The 19,286-nt window shown below is 51.2% G+C and overlaps 1 protein-coding gene across 1 annotated transcript in view; it reads left to right on the top strand.

Moving 5' to 3' along the window:
- Positions 1-526: 526 nt before the first annotated feature.
- The window catches only part of MATN1 (matrilin 1), a 34,082-nt gene continuing 15,322 nt past the window's right edge, over positions 527-19,286 (top strand). Inside the window, exons 1-7 of the mRNA XM_060204941.1 lie at positions 527-623; positions 2,336-2,682; positions 5,494-5,716; positions 6,952-7,077; positions 7,502-7,918; positions 8,804-8,956; positions 9,773-9,885. Of these exons, the coding sequence (XP_060060924.1) occupies positions 527-623; positions 2,336-2,682; positions 5,494-5,716; positions 6,952-7,077; positions 7,502-7,918; positions 8,804-8,956; positions 9,773-9,885 (1,476 nt within the window). The remainder of the gene's footprint in view (positions 624-2,335; positions 2,683-5,493; positions 5,717-6,951; positions 7,078-7,501; positions 7,919-8,803; positions 8,957-9,772; positions 9,886-19,286) is intronic.

The raw sequence follows: 19,286 nt of genomic DNA, 5'->3' as shown, positions 1-19,286 counted from the left end.
GAGACCCCAGGTGTGGCTGGAGAGAAAAGCCTCTGTGAAGAGGCACACAGCCAGGGCTGGGGAAGGGGATGTGAGTGCCTGGAGAAGCTGGCTTTGGAACTGCAGGTGGGAGAATGAGCTGGGTAGGGATGAGGGCACAGAGCAGGGAGGAGTGTGAGGGCCACTCCCTGGGCCCGGAGTGGCAGCTTTGGGTCAGTGAGGGCTGGGACCTTTTAGGAGCCACCCATCCACCCACCTGAGAGCTCCCAAATTCCAGCTGCAGCTCCTGTTGCTTCTGCAGCAAAGGAGCCCTTGTGGTCAGAGGGGCCTCTGGAGCCCAGGCCAGGAGGCTCCCTCCCGCTCTCCAGCACACACACCTCCATTCAAGCCCAGCCCCGCCCCCAGGGGGTTGGGGACCAGAGCGGGCTGTCCCCCTGTCAGTGGGGGGCCGCCTGGCCTGGAGGCTGGGCAGGCAGGAAGGTTGATAAGACCTGGGCCCTGCAGGGCCCCCACAACTGTGCTGGCTTTTGCCCACACTGCTAGGACCATGAGGACCACCCCTGGCACCAGCCACATGCTCGGCAGCCTGCTGTTGCTGCTGCTCCAGGGGCCCCATGCCCTTGGCTTCACCCCTCAACCCAGAGGTGAGGGGACCTACAGGAGGTGGGGGCTAAGAGGGTTCCATGGTGGGAGAAGGGCAGAGGGCAAGAGTGGTCGGCAGGCTGGCACAGGGCAAACAGACATGGAGATCCTCGGGCTGCCCTGTTGGGGGATCATGGACCTGTGGGGGCCTCTCTGGGTTTTTCTCTGGAGCTTGAGAGCTTCCCCTCATACTCCCCAGCCCTGGGATGCCCTTAGGGACCACGCATGCTGCAGAGACACCCTGCAGAGAACTGGCTGGTGTCTAGAGCTGCACCAGGCTCGGGTCTGGGCTCAGATCCCTTTGGGGTATGTACCTGTTGCCTTTCCTTTGTCTTCAGCCCCTCCAGCACACACAGATTGGATGCCTCATGAGCTTTACCTCCCCTAGAAATTCAACCTTGAGCATGAAATCCAATAATCACCAAACTGTCCTTGTACAGACTGGAAAACTGAGACCAGCAAGGGGATGACTTAAGACTTTTCTGTCTCAAAGTGAGATAGATAACCCCAGAGTGTCTGGTTTCTGCTCTATGGTTTGGTCAAATCACCTTTTCTCTCCTTCTCCAAGCCTTAGTTTACCCATTTGCAGTGGTAGCTAGGAGGACTAAGAAGAAAAGTGATTTCTAAGGCCCTTTGAGGAACACTGATGCCTTAGTCTAGGGTGTGTGACTCGGGGCTCCTTCTGGACAGAGGAGAAGTGGAAGTTCTTGAAGGTGCAATGACTTTCCCTGGGGCCATTGGGTGACTGAGTTGGGATCTGAACCCTGGCTGACTTCTCTTCAACCTCCTGTACTTGCCTGCGTGTGGTGCTTCTTTTGAGGGTGTGTGGGAAGATAGTGCTCTTTAGTGGGAGGGTCTGCAGCCCCCCTTGGCAATGCTGCCAACGTGACCACTTTGCCACTCCTGTTTCTGAACACCAGCCAGCAGGTTCTGGTGGTGGTAAAGGAAACGGTTCTCCCTGGGGATCTGCTTTGAGGCACAGAAAAAAGGGTCTATATTTGTGGGAGGCTCCCCCATCCCCTCCATCCCTAGTGCCCTGCCAGGGGAAATATTTGCTCCTTGTTTGGGGCAGTCACTCTGGGCTGCATTCCAAGACACATGTTTCCAAGGCAGCAATTGTGTCCCTCAGTGTCACCCTTCCCAACACTCAGTGCCCAGTCCAGGCTGCCATGCTTCACACAGCTCCTTCTTAGGGGATCAGTTATCACACTATACAGATGGGGATACTGAGGCTCAGACAGGTGAAATGAACTACTCATAGGGCTGAGCTGTGGGGTCTTTGGCTAGATGCTTGTCTGTGGTGTCCACAGCTGACCAAGGGCCTAGTCAGCTGATTCAAGTGGTGCACTCTGTCTGAGACCTCGAGTCTAGACCTAAGTAGCCTCTCGTGCTCTGCTCCTTTACTCCTAGTGTCTACTCCAGCTCCCTGACCTTGGCCTTTAATTTTTTTTTAAATTATTTATTATTTTTTTAGATAGAGATGGAGGGCCAGAGAGACAGGTGTGCACACACACATACACACACACACACACACACACACACACACACACACACACACAGAGACAGAGAGAGAGAGAGAGAGAGAGATTGACCACAGCACCGAAGTGTGGTGGAGCCTGGGCTTGAACCCAGGATGTGCACATGCTGAAGCAGCGCACTATTCAAGGGAGCTATTTCTCTGCCCCCTGAACCTGTCCTCTTGCTCCGCCCCAAGGACACCTCTGCCGGACCCGGCCCACGGACCTGGTGTTTGTGGTGGACAGCTCACGCAGCGTGCGGCCTGCAGAGTTTGAGAAGGTGAAGGTGTTCCTGTCCCAGGTCATCGAGTCTCTAGACGTGGGTCCCAACGCCACCCGAGTGGGCTTGGTCAACTACGCGAGCGCAGTAAAGCAGGAGTTCCCGCTGCGCGCACACGGCTCCAAGGCCGCGCTGCTGCAGGCCGTGCGCCGCATCCAGCCGCTGTCCACGGGCACCATGACCGGACTAGCCATCAAATTCGCCATCACCAAGGCCCTCAGCGACCCCGAGGGAGGCCGCACCAGGTCCCCCCACATTAGTAAGGTGCATGCCCCTGGCCCTGCTGGGACACCCCTGCTGGTAGGCTCCCCTGTGTGCCCGAGGACCCCTGCCTGCAGACTTTCATTCTGGAACCCCTCAGAGAACAGGCCCAGCCAAAGGGATGGGCAGAACTGGGATCTCCAGAGCCTGGGAAGCCCCAAGTGTTTGAGCTGAGCTGACCTCCGTTCTTTCCGTTCTCCAGCCAGCCTGAGCTCCTTGAGGGCTGAGTGACAGTCAGATGGTCTGTGTGGTGGTTGAGGACTTGGACTCTGCCTTGTGTCAGTCTGGCTTCAAGCCCCTGCTGCACACACAGCTGTCCATGCCATTTGAGCAAGTTCCTCCCTCTCCCTGTGCATCAGTTTCCTTGCCTGTGAAATGGGAGCTTTGCGACCTCTGTTTTCAATCATACAGAGTGCTCAGGGCAGCACCTGGCACCTAGCCAGTCAGTCCCATGTAAGCAGAAGTTCATTTTGGATTTCCTGTTCCTGTAAGGGGAAGGGTCTCAGAAAAACTGATGGCTGCCCATACTACTCATAGAGAGAGCCAGGCAGAGAGCTGAGTATGTCCAGACCTGGTGTTCGGGACTCAGTCTAGGGTCTTCAAGGCTGGTCAGGGGTTCTCTCCCTGCTGTGGCTCCCTGCATGAAGGCTTCTGAGCCTTCTATTTCTTTTAAAATTTTTTTTCTTTTGCTTGCAGGGTTATTGCTGGGGCTCCGTGCCCGCACTACGAACCCCCTGCTATTGAAGGATATTTTTCCCAATTTTTTGCTCATTGTTATTATTATTATTATTATTGTCATAGTTGTTGGATAGGACAGAGAGAAATCGAGAGAGGAAGGGAAGACAGAGAGGGGAGAGAAAGATAGACACCTGCAGACCTGCTTCACTGCTTGTGAAGTGACCCCTCTACAGGTGGGGAACCAGTGGCTCCAACCAGGATTCTTACACCATACCTTGCACTTCACATCACGTGTGCTTAACCCGCAGCACCACGACCCAGCTCCCTGGCTTCTGTGCTTTCTTCTTCTTCTTTCTTTTATTGGGGAATTAATGTTTTACATTCAACAGTAAGTACAATAGTTTGTACATGCATAACATTCCCCAGTTTCCCATATAACAATACAACCCCCACTAGGTCCTCTGAATCCTTCTTGGACCTGTATTCTCCCCACCCACCCACCCCAGAGTCTTTTACTTTGGTGTGATACTCCAATTCCTTTCTGTGCCTTCTATCAACACCCTGATCTCCATTGCACAGTGGGTGCTGACTCATGAGAGGTAAATGGATACAGTCCTGCCTGGAGGCAGAGCCCTTGTTTTGCAGATGAGGAAAACAGAAACACAGGCAGCTAAAATGTGGGAGAAAAGCTCACAGGTAACAGCATATAATCCCTGCCACTGCAGGGCTCAAAAAAGAATTATCAGGCCATCTGTGGGTATTATATTGTGGGAGGGAGCTACTTCCAAGTTTTGCTTTTTTTTTTTATTTAAATAAATAAGTTGTTTATTTTTTAATTGTTATTGCTGGGGCTCATTGCCAGCACAATGAGTCCACCGCTCCCTATGAATCCACCACTCCCTGTGGAGCAGGAACTCAAACTGCCCAGTCTTGTTTTTTTTTTTTTTAAAGCAATATTTTATATTTAATATTTTACTTATCTGAGTGAGATAGAGATACCAGAGCACTGCTCAGCTCTGACATATGGTAATGCTGGAGATTGAACCTGGGGACCCCAGAGCCTCAGATGTGAGAGTCTCTTTGCACAACCATTATGCTGTCTCTCCAGCCCTACTTCCTAGTTCTGACAAGTGGGTGGTGGCTGGGAGGATGTGGTGGCCCCAGGTGGTCCTAGTAGAGAGATATGGTGAAGGAGGTGTTGGTGACATCTGCCAGCTGTCACACTTGCAGAGTTAACCTAACCAGTTCAGGCCAGCAGGGGCCTGTGGTGGGCAAGTGAATTGAGTTTCTCCTGCAAGAGAGACTAGTAATAGGGTGGAGTGGAGTGGGTGGGGGGTTGGCACGGACAATAGGCAGTCTGAAAATCAGTAGTTCTTACATGAAAAGTCCCAAAGCTGCTAGGAAGTGACACATGAGACAGCAGGCCTCAAGGAATGCAAGTGGTAGTGAATTGTCCCGCTAGGCGTTCAGTCCCGCTAGGCGTTCAGTGCCAGGGGCCTAAGCCTCTAAAGGAATAGAAACTGTGCAAGACCACACCCCAGAGAAACCAGGGCAACAATCCTAAGACAATAGCTGCCCTTTGCTGGCTTCTTATTGTGTGGTTGGAACATCACCTCTTCCTTCCGGAAGTGAAGGCTTGGAAAGGTGGGCTGTAGTAGCTTGTGGGCTTGCATTTCTAGCCCAGACCTGATTACTAAGCTTGGGGCTCCCCAGCTAAGGATAGACTTGGATGTGAATCCCAGATACTAACGTGAGTGGAATGGTCATCTATAGCTATTCATTAGTCTCTGCTGCTCTCTGGTGGCCAAGCGCAGAACTGCTCCCGCTGGGTATGTGGATTTGCTCCTGCCTTATCTCAACGCCCCAGCCAGATTCAGAATAGCTCAGTGCTGTCCCTTTTTTTTTTTTTTTTTTTGTCAGAGCAAAGCACCCTTCCAACCGCCAGGTTCTCTCCCCTGGGCCAGGATCCGGGCCGGGATCAAATCCGCCTGTGTGATCCGGGCCAGTCACAGCCTCTCTGGACCTCAGCACCCCCTTATTCTAGATGCCCCGAGGATTTGCAGGAGGGTCAAGAGGCCAGCCCCGCTCGGGGAGGGAGGGTCGGCCGTCACAAAATCCCCCCACCCCCGGCCGCAGGTGGTCATCGTGGTGACGGACGGGAGGCCCCAGGACAGCGTGCTGGACGTGTCTGCCCGAGCCCGGGCCAGCGGAGTCGAGCTGTTCGCCATCGGCGTGGGCCGTGTGGACAAGGCCACCCTGAGACAGATCGCTAGCGAGCCGCAGGACGAGCATGTCGACTACGTGGAGAGCTACAGTGTCATCGAGAAGTTGGCCAAGAAGTTCCAGGAGGCCTTCTGCAGTGCGTGGGGCGGGGCCATGGATGGGGCGGGGCCAAGGGGTGGGCGGGGCGATACAGCGGGGAGGGGCAGATAGACAGAGGGGAGGGGTTAGGGCGGGACATGTTGGGGGCGGGGCCTAAGAGCCTCTGGGGTATGGCAAGGTCTGTGTTGGGAGTGTGGGGTCAGATTCAGGTAGGGCTGGACAGTGAACTGGGCCAGGGCTGGAACAGAGACTGATTCAAGGACGTGTCCCCAGTTCTGGTTAAAGTTGAGGGCAGGCCATGCCAGGATTCCTTTTATGGGGCAGGGTCCCAGAAGGGGCCAGGGAGGGACAGTGACCCAGTAAAGGGGGATCCAAACTCCTATAGGTATTTGCATATCAGGGGATCTGAGTGCTAAGACTTCCCTAGATTTGGGAGGGTATGAGTGGTCTGGGTATTGGCAGTACATGGTTCTGTCCTTAACAGCAAGGAGGTGGGCGTGTGGGGAGGCGTCTTTGTGATATGATCAGTCAAAAAAAGCAGGGCCTTATTTTGGGCAGGGAAAGAACTTTGCCCTGTTAAATGGGTCTAAAAAAAGCACCTGGGTGTCGTGCAGTAGCACAGTGGGTTAAGTGCACATGGTGCAAAGCCAAGGACGGGCGTAAGCATCCTGGTTCGAGGCACAGGCTCCCCACCTGCAGGGGAGTCGCTTCACAAGTGGCGAAGCAGGTCTGTAGGTGTCTCTCTTTCTCTCCCCCTTTCTGTCTTCCCCTCCTCTCTCCATTTCTCTCTGTCCTATCCAACAACGACGACAACAACAACTACAACAATAAAAAACAACAAGGAGAAAAAGGAATAAATAAATAAATATAAAAAAGAAAAAAGAGTAAAAATGTTTAAAAAAATAAAAAAGCACCTGCTATATTGTGAGGATTCAGTGAAATAATGCCTGCTGTACATCTCAGTACCTGGTATTTGAGGATATTTGTGTCTTTCATGTGCTGTGTTCATTGTTGTATATACTGTTCTAGATGCTTGAGTTGTAACAGGGAGCAAAACAGATGAAAAGTCCTTCCCCTGTGGACAGGAAGTTTTAATTTTAGCATCAGCACTGTCACCTTTTTCAGGGACCCAATGATTCAGGCTCTGGGCTGAGGGTCTGGGGCCTAAGTCTCACCCAGTTGGGGGTGGGGTCTTCCACTTTCTATTTCTATTCTGGGTGAGCTGTTCAAGGCTTTGTGACTGAGATTCAGAGCCTCCTCTTGTTCCCCCAGTGGTGTCCGACCTCTGTGCCACAGGAGACCATGACTGTGAGCAGGTGTGCATCAGCTCCCCAGGCTCCTACACCTGCGCTTGCCAAGAGGGCTTCACCCTGAACAGTGATGGCAAAACCTGCAATGGTCAGTGGGCTGGACACAGGCAAGCCCTGGGGAGGGGTGGGGCCTGCTTGCATTTTACTTCTGGAACCATCTGCTGAGAATGGACGGATACTGTCCAGAATTTGGTCTCTGAAGACAGATCTTGGGCATCTGTCTCCCTTTTTGTCACAAGTGGTAGGTGGGTTTAGTTAGCATGATGAGAAAAATCTCATTTTTCGAGTTTCAATCAATGCTTTCACTTCTGAGCTGTATGACTTAATAGCTTCTGGCACTCTTATTTCCAGTGCTGTCCAATGGGTGAGACACTGGCTTTCTAAGGGAGCTTAGGAGACAGAGTGGGATGCTTCCCAGCTCAGAGCTAGGGGTGTGGTGAGTACCCAGCCAGTGTTCAGGATGGATTCCTACTGTCTCAAGTTTCCTTTTCTTGCCTTCTCACCCTCCCTAGTCTGCAGTGGTGGGGGTGGCAGTTCGGCCACTGACTTGGTCTTCCTTATTGATGGATCTAAGAGTGTGCGACCTGAGAATTTTGAGCTGGTGAAGAAGTTCATCAACCAGATTGTGGATACACTAGATATATCAGACAAACTGGCCCAGGTGGGGCTGGTGCAGTACTCCAGTTCTGTGCGCCAGGAGTTCCCATTAGGCCGCTTTCGCACCAAGAAAGACATCAAGGCAGCCGTGCAGGGCATGTCCTACATGGAGAAGGGCACCATGACTGGGGCTGCCCTCAAATACCTCATCGACAACTCCTTCACCGTGTCCAGTGGGGCTAGGCCTGGTGCCCAGAAGGTGGGCATTGTCTTCACTGATGGCCGGAGCCAGGACTACATCAATGATGCTGCCAAGAAGGCCAAGGACCTAGGTATGTGAGACCTGTCTGGGCCTCAGATGCCCCCGATGGCCCCATTCTAGTGCCTGGTCTGATGAGTGCCCTCAACACAGCTTTGATTTGAATGAAGAGAGATTGGCTTATCCAAAGCCTTCATTCTCCTCATGACAAAATTGAGGGCCCAGATAGGTAAGTGACTTTTAAAAAATAAATGAGTGAAAAAATAAATTCATTTTGCCACCAGGGTATTGCTGAGCTTCTGTGCCTGCACAATGAATTTACCACTCCAGAGAGTCATTTTTTTCCTTTTCTTTTTTCATTTATTTGATAAAGACAGAGGAAATTGAGAGGACAGGGGAGACAGAGAAGGAAGGCAAAAGAGAGACACTTGCAGTACCACTTCACCACTCATGAAGCTCTTCCCCTGCAGGTGGGGATTAGGGGCTTGAACCCAGGTCTGGCACATGAGAACATGTGCACTCAACTGAGTGCTCTGGTGCCCAGCTTTGATAAATGGCTTGTTTCGATGTGCCATTTGTAGGTGGGGTTTGCCACTTTTCAAGCTGAATCCCAAGGGTACCCTAACTTTTGTAAGGTATCTCCATTTTGGGACGAACCCAACTCTCAGTTATAACATCTCTTGAGCAAGGCCAGTACTAGCTACGGGGGGGGGGGGGGGTAATGGTTTAATGGGATTAACAAGTTCCCTGGACTGGAAGTCAGCACAGGCCTGGCAGGTGGTAGAGCCTCTCTGTAAGCTGACTTCCTGCTGTCTCTGCTCCAGGCATAGTGCCTGCACTCCCAACAGCTGCCCCCAAGAGAAACCTGGTACTGGCTACCTGAACATTGCCCAGGAGGAGGCTCAGCCTTGGCTACCAAACTGGGGGGCTGCTGCACTTGTCTCATTCCTCCTGGCAGGCTTTAAGATGTTTGCTGTGGGCGTGGGCAATGCTGTGGAGGATGAGTTGAGAGAGATCGCCTCAGAGCCCGTGACCGAGCACTACTTCTACACGGCTGACTTCAGGACTATCAACCAGATTGGCAAGAAGTTGCAGAAGAAGATCTGTGTGGGTGAGTGAGGATGGAGCAGGCACACATGGGCAAACCACCTCTGGGTGGAGAAAGATGGGGGGGTGGGGTTTACTCCAGACCCACAGGATCAGGAGCCGATGGGTCAGCTCATATAACTTACTGCCAACATGCACCCATGCAATGCGCTTTCTGTGCAGGGTGCTGTTGTCAGTGCTGTCCAAATACTAAACCCTTCACCTTCTTTGGCAGGGATATTACTGTCATTTGCTTTTTGCAGACAGAAAACCAAGACTAGCAAGTTAGAGCAATGCTTGACAACTGTGGGGCTGGAGCCCTTCTCCCGCCTGGACTCTTCCCCTGCTGGTGCGCCCTAGCCTACGGGCCCCAGTATAGACCATATGGACAAGAGATCCACATACATCTGGGATTTGCACCTTTGCTCTGACACTAACAGGTTTTTGGGCAGGGACAGGCTGTCTCACTTCTTTGGGCTTCATTTATAAATGAGATGGATGATTCACACTCCAAGAGTTGGGGTGAGGAGTCACCAGCATAATACTGAGGCCTTGGCCCCAGTGCCCTCCACACTGCAAGTGCTTGCTTACCTGGGGACATACTTACTGGAGTTCTCTGTCAGGGCTCTGAGGGGCCAGGTGACATTCAAGGCTGTCCCCTCCATCACTCCCGTCAGCTCTGTTCAACAAATCCCTGTGCTTCTCTACCTCTCTTCTTAGATTTATTAGGTCTCACGCTCCCTTGAGACTCCCTGGTTCTGGTCCTGGGTGATGTCTTCCCTGTGTCCCCATCAAGCTGCTACTCACTGCCCGCTTCTTGTTCTCTCTCTGTCTCCTCCAGAGGAAGACCCGTGTGACTGTGAGTCCATTGTGAATTTCCAGGCCAAGGTGGATGGGCTGCTGCAGGCCCTGACCAGGAAACATATCCTTTCTGAGGCAGCAGGGGCAGGCTGTGTGAGGAAGGAGAAAGAGGCGGGGAACACAGAGAGAGGACTGGGTGGGCCCCCCTAGCTGCCCCCTGCTGAAGACAAGCTGTGCTCTGGTCAGACAGATGAACATCAGTTGACTAAATCTGTTCATCTTTTATTTTATTTTAAAAAGGTTTTATTTATTTATTTTGGATAGAGACAGGAGAAATTGAGAGGGAAGTGTTCGGAAATAGTGAGGAAGAGAGAGACACTCCTGCAACACTGCCTCACCACTCATGAAGTTTTCCCCCTGCAAGTGGGTGCTGGAGACTTGAACTCAGACCGTTTACACATTATAACATGTGCACTCAACCAGGTGCACCACTGCCTGTTCCCTGAACTTGTTTAAAGCAAGTCTTCCTGAGGAAAAACAGAAACAAAGGTAGAAGCCAAGATCTTGAGACTGGACAGATACACAGGGTCTTGGGCATTCTCAGGTAAATGTAGTATGCCCCATTTCTGAGACTCTATGGCTTGACCAACACCAGACCCACTTGGGCAGGTCCAAGTGGGGGGCCCCAGCAGGCATGACAGTGCACCTGGGCAGGGTTGGGCATTCAGAGCTCACAGCCACTGTGAACTGTTGTTTGGGGTTAAGGGAAGCACCCTTCTGAGGGCAGTAAGTTCTGATATTGGGGAGCACACATATTAATGGGAGTTGGGTGAGGTGAAAGACCTGGAAAAGCAGACTCTCGAAAAATCAGGAAATGGGGGACCCAGGTATGATCTCCCCCACTGCTATGCTCTGGCCAGTCTGCCCCTTAACTCTGGGTCCACTGGAAGCAGTGAGCAAGCGGCTGGCACTCCTGGAGAACAGAATCATCTGAGGCTGCCTGGCCCTGTGGCCGCTTCTCCTTCTCTTGCCCCTGGCCCTCAGCCACAGAGCCATGTGCGCAAATTGAGCCCCAGTGTAGCCTAGCTTTGCCATAGTAGTGAGGGTGTTTGGGAGGGCAAGGCCCTAGCATTCACCCACCTCCTTCCCCTGTGAGCCCTGCAGGGTGTGTGCTGTGTGTGCTGTGAGCATCCCAACCTTTAGGTACCAGTCTGTGTTTGCTTGAGAGCCACCGTGTGTGTGTGTGTGTGTGTGTGTGTGTGTGTGTGTGTTTGTGTGTGTGTGATTGCAGGGGTGAGTGGTGTGAGAGGATCTGTGCTCACTGTTTTTTTTTTTAATTAAAAGCTTAATATATTCCCAATTTTTTTAGTTAATCCTATTTTGAATGCCAGTGCTGTGAATCTTTTTTTCTTCTCTTTTTTTGATGTTTCTATTCCCTTTTGAAAAACAATTAAATGTGATTTAACTGAAGCACTGAGAAGGGTTGGTATCCGTGTGGTGATTTGGGGAGCAGGAAGCCTGAATGAGGAGTGGCAGGTGATGTAGGTCATTGTAGGGTGACAGCAGTGGTGACAAGCTGGCATCTGGCCTGCCTTTTTATCATCTCAGCAACCCTGTGCAAGGCAGAGCTGCTGAGCCCCATTTCCCAAATTCCTTTGGAGTAACGCCTCTCCAGAATTGTATGTCCTTGCCTCCAGAATTGTATCACCTCCTCCTTCTCCTCCCCTTATTTTCTTCCTCCTCCTTCTCCTCTTCTTTCTCCTTCATCTCCTTCTCCTCCTCCTTCTGCTCTTCCTCCTCCTCCTCCTTTTGTTTTATCTATAGCATTAGCTTTAGCTGTATGGTCTTATAGATCAACATCTGCTCACACTCCCTGAGTTCACCATGACAGGTCTTGTTTCCATCCATCACTATACAGTTGACCCTTCTTTACTTAATCCATCCACCCCCTTGGAAGATTTTGCTGAGCCCATCGTTGTAACAGATCATTTTCAGTGTTATCACTAGATTCACACTTGAAAGCAGGTCAGAGGCATTTACAAAAAACTCAAACTATCCTGAAAGTCTTTCCTGAGGGGCAGTTCAAGGAGGCAGAGCAACACCAGTGGTGATACCAGGAGGCCTTTCAATTCAACTGCACAGCCTCACAAGAGCAGCTTAGCTATCATACGACCACATGGGGTTAGGGATCAGCAACCACCACATACACTTTCACAAGCCTCTGAGGAGGCTCTTTGCCATATGTCCCTGTGGTGCTTGCTAGTCTGTGACTCCTTTCTGACTTTAACCCCACTCCCCACTCTTGCCACACACAGGGAAGCTGGGAGTGTCCTTGCCTATGGTAAAGTGTGTGTAACACAGCTGTTCTGGGCCCTCTTTCAGTGTCTCCTCTCTATACAACCTGCACAGTTCTCCCTGTTCTCCCTGTGGTGAACTGAAGGTTATAAACCAGTCTGGGGGAGGGGGAGAAGGAAGCCAACATTCCCCCCAGGCAGTCTCAGTCTCTCTAGCAGACCACAAGCCACTCAGCAACTGAGACCTATGTAATTATGGTAGAGAGAAGCAGGACTAAACTAGATGGCATGTCTCTTTCTTCCTCTCCTCAGGCCTTTGGTACAATGGGAGTCTCTTGGCTCCAGAGTGAATGGGTTACCGGTTCTCAATAAGGGGTTTGTCTGCAAATGCAGTTCATGAATGGGTTGGCCAAGGGAAGGAGATGATAGAGTCCACTCAGAGGATGGTTCAGCCATGCTCTTCTGTATTATACATCCTTTTCTTCTGGACCAGTGCTCTGTGACAAACGAGTGGCATAGTGAGAGCAGTACCAGAGCCCCACCTGCTCCAGGTGCAGTGCAGGAGGAGCTTCTCAGAGAGTTCCTGCTACCTGAGTGCGAGCTGATTTCTGCTGGCTGGAGGCTTGTTCCCTTGACCTGGCTGAGGTCAGTATGTTGACATGGGCAGGGGGTGGCTCTGCTTATGGGATGTTTAGGGTCAGACCACTGGATGTCTAGGGTCAGAATCAGAGGTGGTGTGTGTGTTTGTGTGTGCGCGCGTGTGTGTATGTGTGTGTGTGTGCGCGCGTGCCCATGTGTGTGTGTGTGTGTGTGTGTGTGTGTGTGTGTGTGTGTATTTACACCCAGGATCTCACATATGCACGATTTTACTACTCTAGGATGCCTTTGATTTCCACCAGAGAAGTAGGGGGAGATAAATAGAAATAAAAAGAGATAGCACAGCACTGAAGCTTTCCCTTGTTGACATATCATCTCCTGAGTGGTGCAAAGGCTCAGACATGGGTAGCAAACCTGGTGGGGCAGACACCTTACCTGATGAACTCACTCCAGTGATAGAATCACATTTACTTCTCATTTTATTATTTATCTCTTTGTCACCAGGGTTATTTCTGGGGCTTGGTCCCTGCACAAATCTACTATTTCCAGTGGTCTTTTTAAAAAATAGATAGTGAAAGCCAGAGAGAGAAAGAGATGTATAGAGAGCTACCGTGGAGAAACACCCGCAACACTGCTCCACTATTTGTGAAGTTTCTCCTCCTACAGGGACAAAGGGTTTGATCCTGGGTCCTTGTGTGTGGTAACGTGTACACTCTACCGGGTGGACCACCACCAAGCCCCTCACATTTATTCTTTAATTTTTCTTAGTGATTTAATAGTGACTGAAAAGACTGAAAAGATTTTGTTGGCCTTTACCTCCTTATTAGAATCATGTTTAGACTAACCCCGAGTTACCATATCATCATCTACTAGAAGGTAGGTGATAGCAATACAGTTTTCTCGGTGCCTATGAGTCCAGGGCCTCATACACAGGTCAGGTCTGCTCCAGCACTGAGTCATGATCCCAGCCATGTTCAGTGGTCCTCTTTATGCAGTTGATTCATAAGCCAGGAAACCAACGCTGCCAGATACAAGGTCACACAGTTTGTAAATGACAGGGCTGGGATTCAAACTCTGGAATCTCTTGCTTCCAATTCAGGGGTCTTTACAGGGCACTGCCTCTCTGAGGTTCAGATTCACTAAGATGAAAGGGAGGTTCTACTTCTGTCTCCATAGGTTGGGGCCATGACAGGCAACTGACCTCCTTGCCTTTGGGATATTGTTCTTTAGTCCACTCTGCATACTGGTATTAGAGTGGTGATCCTACTGTGCACATCCGATCTAGTTATACTTCTGCTCAAGAAACTTCTCTGGCTCCCTATTGTCTCTAAGCTAAAACAGAAACTTAGAAGACACACTTGTTTCTGTACGGCCTGGTTATGCCCAGATCTATTTGATTCAAATTTCCTCCTACTCTCACTTCCCTTTTATTGCTTTATAGAAGAGCCTGATATCCTAAATGAGCCCATGACTCTGGGGGAAGTAATCTCAGGCCTAGCTTTGGCCCTTGGAAAGGTGTGAGTTTAAGGCCAAAAATCACATTTGAGGCTGCTATGGAAGAAACTGACCACAGGATGGCACCATTGGCCCAGGAATGGGGTGCTGGATCTGGTTGGGGGATGGGGTTCAGCCTTGGTCCTAGAGCTGGGTTGGCTCCCAGAGTACTGAGGTGGCATCTGTGTCACACCTAATCTAATCCCTTTATGCCTACTATACACTAGGTCTACCAAGGTGGGTGGGGGCAATGACCTTTCCCCAGGAACAGGCTGTGGGTGTCTTCCCCATTCTAGCCAGGTCTCATTCTCCCAGCCCCTGCTCTGACGTGCTCTGTGGGGGCCTGGTCTTGGTGGTCCCTCTGCTCTCAGGGCCTTTCTAGAGGCCTTGATGGGCCAGGGGCTGGCAACTCAAACATGACTGATGGGAGTTGGGTGGAGGCTGGGCAGGAACAGCCCCAGGAGGGATCAGATTTCCCTCTTGCCTTCCTGTCTCAAGGCTTCCCCCTGCCCCCTCCACACTCCAGAGTCAGGAATCTTGCCCCAATCCTGGGGCTCCCTTCAGAGCCAGGGATGGCAATGAACATCCCAGAATGGACCCTGTCCTCAGGGGACCTTCCCTTCAGGCATCCGGACAGCAGAGTGCGGGGCCTCCCCTGGGAGAGAGATGCCACTGTCCTGGGCTGGGAGAGGCCAGGCCACAGCCACATGTCCACCTGCCTAGATGGCCCTCCTTGATCTCCATTCTTCTCATGCAGTTGGAGGCCCAGAGCCCCCCAGGAAGAGGGACAGGCTTACAGGGCGTATGTCAGGTGACTGTGGGTGATACACTGACAGTTCATACTTTGTCTATTGTGTACACTGTGATGTGGAGCAGGGAAACATAAGCAGTAGATATGTTGAGCCTATAACTTCATAGCTATTACTAAGGGGTGAACAGGTGAGTGAGGAGTGCACACTGGGGGTGGAGAAGGCAGAACCCGGGGGGGGGGCTGAGCACACTGCTAGCTGGGGAGAGGCTGAGGGCCCCCCAGTCCCTAGTGAGATTATCAGTACAGTGTGGTTCTGCCTGTGGCTAGGGGCCTCGGGCAGGTCACTGCACCATGTAAGCCTCAGCCTCCTCATCTCAAGGGAGGTGAGCTTAGCATCTCACAGGGAAGGAGGGTTCAATGGTGTGGGTTAGCACCAGCAGGGATCTGGGTACCTAGTCAGCCCCCAGCTATGGCTGCAGTGGTTGGTCGCTTTACTGTTTCCAGTGTTACTGTCACTGTTGTCACCAGGAGCTCATACTGGGAAGATGACTGGTGACTTTCCTCTGAAAAGGGGCTGAGAGTTTGTCACCCTAACCCTCAATACAGCCCCCAGCAGGGGTGTCCTCCCTCTACCTGGTACCTCTGCGCTAGGCCAGCCTGGGTGCATTTGATCTGGTCATTCACTGCTTCCTTAGCCTGAGGCCAAGAGAGACTCCCCTCACAGGGCCTGGCTGTGAGGGGCCACAAGGAAAGTAACACCAGTCCCCAAGGAAAGAGGTTTCATCCTATGGATGATGCCTAACTCCTACTGGGGGTGGTGGTGAAGATCTTCTAGTTAGGCAGGAAATTCTGGTGTGATCTTGGAGGAAGGTTGGTTGGAATCAACTCTAAGAATTAAATGTGTAGTCCTTGACATGCTCATTTATCTATTTGTGATCTGCTCATCCTTTATCCATCTACTCCTCCTCCCTCCCTCCATCCATCATTAGTCTGTCCATCCATCCATCCATCCATCCATCCATCTGTCCATTCTTTCATCCATCTTTCTATCCATCATCTATTCATATATTTGTTCATCCACCATCCATCAAATATCCAACAATCATACATTCATTCATCCATCCTTTTACCCACCATCCATCCATCCATCCATCCATCCATCCATCCATCCATCCATCCATCCTTCATTAACCCATCACCTATCATCCACTCATCCTAGAAAGTGGCAAGAGGAAAGTGAATTGAGGCCTGTGGTTCTGGGGGGAGATCAGTTCTCTATCCGCCCCTGAAAAAGAGCCAGAAAAGGCCAGCCCAGCCCTGGGTCTGCAGTGGAGGCCCCTGTCCTCCTCCCCAGCAAAGGACCCAGCCTCTCTCCAGCTCAGGGTTCTGCTGGACAGCGATGGGCTAGTTTCTGGGCATCCCTGAAGGGCACACAGGGAAGGGGGTGCCCACAGCCAGGCCTGTCAATCTCCAGGTCCTCAGCCCACTCCTGCTATGGCTGGTGGACCCCACCCTTCCTGCTGAGGCCAGGTGGGTAGGAGGCCCACCCTAGGGTGTTCTGGAGGACCAACCATTATCCCATCCACCTGCTCCAACACTAAATTCCTCCTGTAATCTCCATTTCTCCTCTAGTACCCAGCTCCTTGAAGAGAAGCAAGACTGAACCTACAGGACAGAGTGGCTTAGGGCCCCAGAGTGCATCCCATTCCACAGTGAGGATGGGGGAGACCTTCAGAGGGACCAAGAAAGACACAGCTGGGATGAGAGCAGGCATCAGGGTCTTTGCTCCCTGAGCTATTTATTTTGAGTCAAAGATGGGTGCAACACTGCCCAGCCCAGTCCAGTCCTGCTTGCTTTGGTGGGTGTGTTAAGAGCAATTTGTAGACCTATGTCAGGGATCAAGAGAGCCCCATTTGTTTGCAGGTTAACAGGTGGAGATGGGAGGGTGAATGATGGAGTCTGCTGGAATGTTTGCTTCAAATCTCATGGCTCTGGGTCTTTGCAGGGAAGGGTTGGGCAAAGCCAGGTAAGCATGAGAGAGTTGAGGGGAGAGTGGAATCAGTAACTCCCAGGGACTCAGCTTTTGAGAGGTCCCTGGAAATAATCTGAATAACCTCATTCTAAAGACATAGAAATTCAGGAAGCCCCAGCTCTCGCAGTCTTCTCTCAGACAGCTGGAACAGTTTTAGAATCTGCCAGCACCATTCATAGCATCTGAGATGCACAGAATCATAGAATTAGAACATCTCTCATAGACTCCAAGATACCGTTTACAGAATCTTTGAATTGCAAGAGCTGAGCATCTTGTCTTTATATGGAATCCTAGAATTATAGGGCCACCGATGTATTCATGAACACACCAGCCCATGAAGTTGTAGGATTTAGGGGTCTCTGCAAAAGGCTTAGAATAACAGAAAATCAGAAGATCATTTCAGAATTGAAATAGAAATCCTGGAAATAGGATACTAACTCAGGCAATGACCTCAGTTTAACTCCCTTCTAGTAATTTCTTCACTATCTGGTCACAACTTGAATTCTCCTGGATATGGAGACTCATTGCTTGCCAGGACAATTGTCTCACTGACAAACGGACACTACTGCTGATACTCCAGGTGAATCTGTCCCACGTGGCCCACCCATTCTTTTCTTCCTGCCCCTCTCCTTTTTGCCTCCCTTCATTTAGCCTCAAGAGCTGAGCGTGTACAGCAAGTGACACAGGTAGCAATACAGAGGCAGAGCTATCTTCTGGCTAATAACATGATTTCTGAAGTCAGTGGGGCTGTGGATGCCAGGCCATAACAATCTCTGACCCCTTCCTTTGGTGTCCTGCCTGGAGTAGAGCAGAACACTTGCAGCCTACTCTGTCCTCAAGCTACTCCTCTAGCTTTGTAGAGGCACAAAACTGAGCAAGCTGAAAACCCGTGGAAGCAGTCACAGGCAGGGAAGATTTGCTTCTAGACTGGTCATAGTTCACAGCAAGAAGCAGCTGATGGTGAAGCCAAGTAGTCTTCTGGCCTTAAAAGCTGGATTTTGTTAGGCTGTTTGGAAAGGCAGATGGGGGTGGGGTACAACTGGAAGATGAAATTCTTCCGATGAACTTCAGCAATGGACCGAGCTCAAGGCAGAGCTTGAAGGTGAGAGGTGCAGTTGGAGTTCCAACTGTATCAGACTATCCAGCTGTGTGACCTTGAGCAAGTCCCCAAACTCTCTGTGACTCAATTTTCTCTCTTCCCAGGCAAGATATTTGGACTCCATCTGGTCTGATCTCAAGCCTTGCTGACTCTGGCAGGCTTCCTTCCCCTGTTCGGTAATGCAAACTGTCCTTTGCTCATTAAATTCACCTGTTCCTGCTCTTACTCAGTCTCTTCCTTCTCTCCTTAGTTCATGCCTCAGTTCACTTGCTCTCTGCTCTTCAGCACACAGGCTGCCTCATGCACCTCGAATTGCTCCCCCTGACTATTTGGTGTTTCTCCATCCTGTCTCTAGCAGACAGTTTGGATTTGAGAGGTGACTGTGGCCTTGAGGCAGGCGGAAAACCTGTGATCTCTTTCCACTCCCCTTAAAGATACTATGGTCTGTAAGAATGTATAGCATGAATCTATTACTTCACCTGGGCCCCCCCGATCCACACTGTGTGTTCCCCTCTGCCAGGTGTTCCCCTCTGCCATGGTCACTTGAGGACATTAATGGGTGGGTGCTGAGGCTGGATCAGAGCAGCCTAGCTCAGCCTACAACCTCTGATTATTTCTGGGTTTCCTGACGTGGGTCAGCCTTCAGTCCTTCCCTCACTCTGGCCCAGGCAGCCCTGCTGTCTCCTGTAAGGGCCTCTGTGAAGCTCAGCCTGGGAGAGAATGCTGCCTCTGGGGTGGCTGCTGAGAGCAGAGTCATATCATCATCTTGTTACTCACAGACCTGGCTTTACTGGATGTGTTATGGCAGAAGAACAATACATGGTAGCCTCTCTATTCTGGGAAATGAGACGGTCCCTTCTCTGTAGATTGACTGACTTCTGACCTAGAGGACTGATGGTGAGGGCTGAGCTTAGTTCAAGTCTAGCTCTGCTGGTCAAGAGAGGATGAGAAGGATCAAGTCTAAGATCCATCCTGTGTGTGCCAGTCTAAGGGCATCTGTAGGTAAGGGCCCACTAGTTGGTGGCACTCACCTATCTCATTGCTTCCACATGATCCCCTGGAGCCAGAGCATTCAGATATATGCAGATGACCAGCAGAGTGGGTTGCACCAAGCCTGGTGAGTGTCCTTCTGGATGGGGCTGGTTTCTCAGCTCAGCTTTCCCTTCACAGTCCTCCAGGCTGGGTCCCCAAGGAGGACAGTGGGAAAGAGGAGCAGGGTCTCTGAGTCAACAGACATGGACTTGAATCCCAGCTCCTTTCTAGCTGCTATGTGTACCCTGCCTCTCG

This window comes from Erinaceus europaeus, chromosome 13, assembly GCF_950295315.1.
Source record: "Erinaceus europaeus chromosome 13, mEriEur2.1, whole genome shotgun sequence".
In the NCBI taxonomy this organism is placed as follows: domain Eukaryota; kingdom Metazoa; phylum Chordata; class Mammalia; order Eulipotyphla; family Erinaceidae; genus Erinaceus; species Erinaceus europaeus.
The sequence above is the reverse complement of the archived record's forward strand: the minus strand, read 5'-3'. Positions and strand labels throughout refer to the sequence as shown.